The sequence below is a fragment of the Bos mutus genome, chromosome 13 (genome assembly GCF_027580195.1).
Source record: "Bos mutus isolate GX-2022 chromosome 13, NWIPB_WYAK_1.1, whole genome shotgun sequence".
Taxonomy (NCBI): domain Eukaryota; kingdom Metazoa; phylum Chordata; class Mammalia; order Artiodactyla; family Bovidae; genus Bos; species Bos mutus.
In genome coordinates this window covers 5,095,913-5,103,125 of record NC_091629.1, presented here as the reverse complement: position 1 = coordinate 5,103,125, position 7,213 = coordinate 5,095,913, and the positions used below count along the sequence as shown (strand labels likewise).

The 7,213-nt window shown below is 48.7% G+C and overlaps 1 protein-coding gene across 3 annotated transcripts in view; it reads right to left on the bottom strand.

The window, feature by feature from the left end:
• Window positions 1-2,164: 2,164 nt before the first annotated feature.
• SFMBT2 (Scm like with four mbt domains 2) overlaps window positions 2,165-7,213 on the bottom strand; it is a 177,850-nt gene continuing 172,801 nt past the window's right edge. The window contains exon 21 of one of the 3 annotated variants that reach the window (XM_070380909.1): window positions 2,165-7,000. In XM_070380909.1, the coding sequence (XP_070237010.1) occupies window positions 6,860-7,000 (141 nt within the window). In that variant the 3' untranslated portion in view covers window positions 2,165-6,859. The remainder of the gene's footprint in view (window positions 7,001-7,213) is intronic. The other 2 variants (XM_070380908.1, XM_070380910.1) reach the window with 2 other exon arrangements.

Below are 7,213 nucleotides of genomic sequence, written 5' to 3'. Positions count from 1 at the left end.
AAACTGGTAATTGGACAGAGTGAGATAACAGGGCAATTTAATAACTGTCCTTTATTTTCCAAATTTTGTTTAATGCACACATATTACTTTAATAACCAGAAAGAACATTTTCAATTTAAACTTTCAACCCATGTCGTAAAGTCATTCCGAGAGGGTTCATGTTACGAACAGTCCCAATTACACCAGGCTGGTAGGCTGCCTGGGCTGGATTATAGGAGCATATTTTGTCTTTATTATTTGCACATTGGTTGTGCAAGTGTAATAATAGCTGCCTCCTGTCTCAGGCTTGTTCCCTAGAAAACAGATCTGGAAGATAAGCTTACAAACTGAGGCTTTATGGGTGGATTCCCAAACTGCGGGAAGGAAAAAAACTCAGTGCAGATCCGTGCATTACGGAGCTGGCCATGGTCTCATGAGAGCAGGGGTCGTTGTTCAGACACGAGGGATGTCCCTAGACCACCAGATGCGGCAAAGTCCACCTGGGGGAGGGCGGGAGGGGAGTCTCCTTGCTGGCTACGTCCTGTCTCTTATGGACCACCATTCGCCCGTGAACCTGAACTCTGAGCACGTCCAGGTCCCATCATCTGAAGCAGCCCCAGTCCCCGTTCCCGCACTTCAGCTGGGTCCAGGAATGAAAGCTTTGATGGGTCTGGGGCAATGGACCCTGAGCACCAGAGGGCTTGCCATCATGACAACCCTCACCCCAGAGGCAGCCACGACAACTGGTACAGTAGCAGCAGCAGAGGCTGGGTTTATCCACATGGGACAGCAAGCCTGGGAGAAGCGGAGGAACCGAACCTGGGGAGGGGCGTTATCTTGATGCGGTATTTTTTCCACCTGCCATTAAACATCCAGTCTTCATCCTGCAGTCACTCAAGGTCAAGTCCATATAAACAGTATTTTTAATGTAGTCTTTGCATCCTCCTTAGGCAGGATACTGTCCCACGGGCATGTATGCTGAGTTGCTTGAGTCATGTCCGACTCTGTGCGATCCTATGGACTGTCCAAGGGATTCTCCAGGCCACAATACTGGGGTGAGTTACTATTTCCTACTCCAGGGGAACTTCTCAACCCAGGGATCTCAGTCTCTTACACCTCCTGCATTGGCAGGCGAGTTCTTTACCACTAGGACTTGGAATAAAATAGTAGCAGCACCAAAAACCAGTTCAAAGGGAAAACAGCTTCTAGCAGACTGGGAGTTGTGAACAGCAGTGTGACATGGTGATGAATTAGAAGTAGGCTTTTGGTGGCAAAATGGAGGAAAATGCACATTTTTTTTTTGCATTAATTCATTCAGTTTAGACATCTGGAAAAGTGTTTGGCTTCCCTTATTATATATTTGATCTGTAAGCTTGTCATCAAACATCTAAATCACAAATAGAAATGCAATTGTTTGTACTCAGCCATATAATCCTGACCTAGATGCTGCTAGAATTTTGGGGAAATGAACCATATGCTATTAAATCTTTACTAAGAGCAAAAGCTCCCATAATTAAAAGCAAAATAAAAAAATTCTATATGCAGAATTTGATTGCCAGCAGGCTAAAAGAATACATGTAAAGCAAAGATGCTGAACAGTTAGAACTGGACATGGAACAATGGACTGATTCAAAATTGGGAAAGGAGTACATCAAAGACATGAGTCTGAACAAACTCCGGGAGATAACGAAGGACAGGGAAGCCTCGCATGCCGCAGTTCGTGGGGTTGCAAAGAGTCAGACATGACTAAGCAATTAAACAACAAGATGCTGGAGACAGTTTGTGGTCGGAAGCAGAAATTGCTCGGCACTCCCCCACCTCCGTTCCCTAAAGGTCTCTTGTCCCCTCACCTTATGTATCCCTCAGTGATGCTGCCCAGGCAGTGGTAGGGGAGGAGAAGGGACATTCTAACCTGGAGACAGAGACCCCAGGATCTGTGCAAAAATCTCTTCTTCTTCCAATCTGGATGCTTGTACCTATTTGTGTCACTGAAGGGCAGTGAAAAATTTAAACCTAGCTGCTTACTTATCACTCTCATGGTCATAAAGCAGCGTTCCTACTAACGCACGAGGTGATCATAAAATAACCGAAACAGTGGAAAATGGGAAGGCTGGAGACGATCGTGTGAGGATATAATGTTTTAATAAAAAGAATTAACACAAGTTCCTGAGTAAAAATATCCAGAACAAGCAGGTGACCTTGAAAAGTAGGATTTTGAGAGCCACGGTTACTAAAACCCTATAAACATTTGCTTCAGTGCATGGTGGGAAATAGAACATGAGATAATCTTAACTCAAACCTTAAAAATAATATTTAGTAACTTTCCAGATAAAGACACAAACAAAACCATAGAATTTATTCTTACTTTATTAACAATGTGGCTTACAATTTTTTCAAGTAAAAAGGGGTTTTTTTTTTCATTTAGAATAAAAATTAAAATATAACTCTGATATAGATTTTCATTTATTTACATGAAAACATATATACAGAATATAATCTTACAGCAAATCAATGACATGCCCTTTTGTCCTGCAAATTTCAAAAGTAAAAACACCACCAACTTTTCTCTTCTATGCACCAAAACAGACACAAGATATGAATCAAGTTCCAATACAAACTATTCAAACCAGAATGCAGAGCAGTAAAACAGCTTTCGACGGTCACGACTAGGGGTAGTTTATGCTTCTAGACCTCATGCAGGCTCCCATTCTGAACAACAAATGAGATGATCTTTTTTTTTTCTGTCATTTAAAACATTTTTTGTTTTCAATCTCCCACTGTAAAGTGATTTTCAGCAAATGCCGATTAGAACTTTTTCTTCAACACATCGGGTCCACATGAAGCACCCGATCTGTCTGGCGATGCAGCTACTGACCTACTGGTCCTCACTGGTACCCAATCCTAGCCATTTTTAAAATAAAACCAGTAAGACAGAAAGTCTGCCGCTCAAGAGACTGTGTTATTACCGACCCTCTAAATCAGAGACGCTTTTCTTAACCAAAACCCAAGGCAGCACCGTGTCAGCACTTAAGAATTTTTAGGTGAATTCAGTGGGTCAAAAATAGCACAGATGGATACTGTTGCCTTGGGTTCAGGATCCTCAAATCAACCCTAGTGATAAAAGCTATGAGAATTGCGCAACATAAATGCCCAATGTGAAAACTCAACCCAGCTGGAAGGAGTAAAGCAATTTCCAGAGAAGTCTTAAACGGAAAAGAACAAGAGAGGGAAGAAAAAGAATCACGACACTGTAATCGTTGCCAATGGAGCTTCTCTTGCTACTTAGTTATTTCATAAACCGTATGTATGTCTCCCTAACAACTGTTTTTTCCTTAAAAACTAGATACCTGAAAATTTACTAGTTTTCCCTTCAAAAAACTGTACCTTTGGTCTCAGTTTTCTAAAGACAAAGGATAGAGCAGGACTTGGAGCCCAGATTCACCAAAAGAGCAACAGTAGTGCTCAAGCCACAAAGACTCTATTTAACGCAACTGTTTCTACAGTTTTATCTACAGAAATAAACACAAATGGGTGTTTGACAAAAGAAGTATGAAACTTCTAATGCTTCCAAAATGAAGGGAGAGACGTCCTTAGAGAGGGACATTTGGTTTGAGATAAAAAGCAAGTCTCAGAACTCGCCTGATAACAACACTCCAGATTCTCGGACACAAATTAAGGAAACTGAGACCAACCTTCAAAGGCTGATTAAAACCAACCTTCCAGAGACTGTCGTGTGGGCCAGAGGGGCCAGTGTGAAAGGTCTGAGTCATTCTAATTCATTGAGAAACAGATCAAACACAGGCAATCATGGTTCAAATATGATCAAATAAAACAAGGCAACCTAACAGCTGTACAGCACAAACTGTGAGTCAAACTTTGATCAAATGAACCTAATTTTATAAGTGACGGATTTCTCCATACTATGCAACTTTGTGGTGAAGGAAACTGGGTTTTTGCTTTTTTTTTGGTAAGCAAAAAATGAGTTCTTCTGTAAATGGGGGTCATGCCTTCCTTACTCTTTCTAGGTTTACATTTTTGTGGATAAGAGATTTTCCTAACACAGGACACAAACAGTCAAGAGGTCAGAGGTTGACGGAAGCGTCCTTAGCTTTAGAGTGGGACTGAGTGATGGACTCTCAGCCTTCGAGATGAGGTGGTACACTGCACAGACTGGAGCGTCTCATCTCAGGCAGTTCCTGACGGGACCAAGCAGTGTGGCGCACACAGGAGAGGACTCTGGTCCCAAAGCGTCTTCTGGGAGACCGCAGGGACATGGCAGCATCTGGGGATGAGGAGGGGTGGGGGCATCGCTGTGGAGCACTTCAACCAACAAGCGTTTATCCTAGGGGCCGTGGTTCGCTGGCAGCTACAGATGTGAGATGAACTCTTCCCGCCACGAGGGACAAAAACACAGTAATGACACAGTCACAACAGGCAAACGTCCCTCGAAAACTGGCCGTTTCTCTGAGACGGAAGCTGGTGAGCGGTGAACCCTACAGAGACATGAACGCCACGTGACACTCTGAAGCTCAAGTCCTGCTGACTTGAAGGGGCAAAGAGCCAGCAGGGACTTCCCAGAGAATCGAGCCGGAGGGGGCGTGGGCAGCACTCAGAACCAAAAAAACATCTTCTTGACCCTGAAGAGTCTTCCGGCTCCTAGCAGGGCGGGCTGAGAGTGCCCGATGGCCCCAAGCTGCAGCTGAACCTGCCCTGGCCTGGCACAGCCAGCACCTCACCAGGCACGCGGGTTGACAGCACTGAGCTCTCAAAGAGACCGAGGACGAGGCAGGCTCTGCGCACCTGGCCCCTCGGGAAGAGGCCGCATCCCCAGTGCCAGTAGGGTGTCTTCCTCGGCTGCCAGGTGGGAGGCCTCTGGGTGGGCTCCAGGGCTTACCCCTGCCACGGGCACCAGAGAGCACCTTACTCCAGAGCAACCCACCCCAGTGCCGTTCAGGGAGGGCACGAGAAGGTGACACTCATTTGAAAGAGTGTCCCCTCCTTCATTTGCACCCCATGTGCAATGGGAAGAGCTCAGCTAGAAAAGGCCACAGTGAGGATCACAAGCGTGTCCGAGGCAGGAAAACACCCAAGACCTTACAAGGAGGCCCTTCTCAAGCGGCCGACAGAGCTGGACAAAAGCCCCACGGCTGAGGAGACAAGAGGTGAAGAACAGAGAAGGGATGGAAACTTGAGCTCAGAGAAAAAATCAAACCACAGGCCAGGCCTGACTCCCCATGGAACTGCCCGTGTTCGTGGGCCGAGAAGATGGGGCTCCCGGCTGAGGTGCCCAGGCAAGTCCACCGCCAAATGTTTAAACCTGCCTTAGGCTCAGTCATGGGGGAGACGACAGCCTCAACCACTAAATGCGTGTTTCCCCTTTTCATCAGTAATGGTGACAGATGACAACAAAAGTTTAGCCTCCGTGATTGAGCCTCTCAAGATCTGACAGGATGCCGGGCCTTCATGATGTTGCAGAAATGTAAGCAGCTCATCAGCCCACCCAGGAACTGTTGACACTCTCATCAAAGAGAAAAGGTCAAGGTAATAAAGGAAGAGAAGGCTGTGCACCCCTGCTTCTCCTGGGCAACGTGGAGGCTGAGCTTCCGCACACAAGTTTAAAAAGGCATTTGAGCAACAACCAGCACAGAAGACAATGGTCCGTTTGGGACTGAAAAAAATATAACAGCTCCTTGCAGGGTGCATGTGGACAAGTGCCTGGTTCCAGAGACCAGCTGGCTCCTGGAGTCATGATCTTTCTATAAACGACGAGACCCACTTAATGAAAACTGCCAAGGGACATCCTAAGTAAACCAGAGGCAGGGTGGGCTGCAGGCATTACACGGTCACTCTCTTTGTCTCATTCTGGCCAATCCAGACTCTCATCTGACAGCAGGAGCAGGCTGGGGACAAGGGGACCCATGTCCCCGCCATATCATAAGAGTTCACACCTGTCGCTTTACCGGAAGGAGGTCCAGGGTGATTCAACGTCAGCCCAGATGACGGGGTCAGTCCCTGGCTGACCCAGGGGCACGCATGCCTCTGCGGGGGTGACCAAGCTGGGGCTCAGAGGGGACCTCCCAGGGAGACCCGGGGCAGTGATCCCTCTCAGGGGAGGAGCCGGTGTGTCAGCAGCTTGCCCCCGTTTCCCCCGGCCTTGCTCTCCGGAACGAAGCTCTGCCTTCAATGCACAAGGCAAGATGCCCCTCTCCCATGTGGTCGCAGTTATTCAGAACGTGGGGGACCTTGAAGGTTCCATATAGGATGGCAAGCATGCCTCCTCCCTGAAGGCTCCCTGGACGCCCACCGCCCCACCGTGACATGCTCCTTCTTCCTTCACTGCCCAACAGGCGGAGTCCCTGTTCCGCTGTCATCCAAAACTTCGCCCAGAGCCGCGCGTGAGAAATGAGCCGCCACCAGACCAAACATGTGGTGGCGACAGCCGCGCACGGCGACCTGAAAGCAGCACCTATGGAGGCACTTGGGATACAACGACAGTGGAGTCACCGGAGACCTTCTCCCGGCTCACGGCGGAAAAGACATCACCTGCGCCTGGGTTTCTGAAGCATGGGCCTTGGCTTGGGAAGCTGCCTGGTTTGGGGCGGGAGAAAGACGGGGTGTGGTCTATAGAGATGCAGGTCCACACCCGTGGGGTGTGAGCAGTAACTCACACCCTGCAGGGCCACTGCTGTGGGCTCGGGTGCTCTGCAAACACGGAAACGTCGAGCAGGCTGGTGGGCGGAGGAGGCCCTCGTGTGGACACCTGTTGGACGCACCATCACACACGTCTGGGTTTGAAAACGGAAGTTCCAGTCCGGGAAACCTCCTGAGACCCAAGACGCGGCATTCGCCGGGCTGGCGGGCAGCCTGGGAGCGGGCGGGGTCAGTTGGCGTACTGAGCGTAGAAGGCCACCTTGACCCGCTCAATCTGGTGGCAGAGCTTGATGGCGGGACCCAGCTTCAGCTCCATGCACTCCTGCACCGTGGGGAGTGTCAGCAATAGCAGCGCCTGCCCATCGATGTCCTGCAGGGAGAGAGAGTGGGTTAGAGCTGAGACAGACGAGACAGGACTCAATGGGGTGCCTGGGCCACGGCGGGCTTCATTCCCAGCCCAGGGCAGGACGGGTGCTCTCGTCCCCTCCGAACCTGGTGAGCGCTGGCCAAGATGGTGATTTGGCTTGATGGCTGCCTAACCCCTTGTTGAGAAAACCTTTCTACTAAGAGAACACTGGTGAGA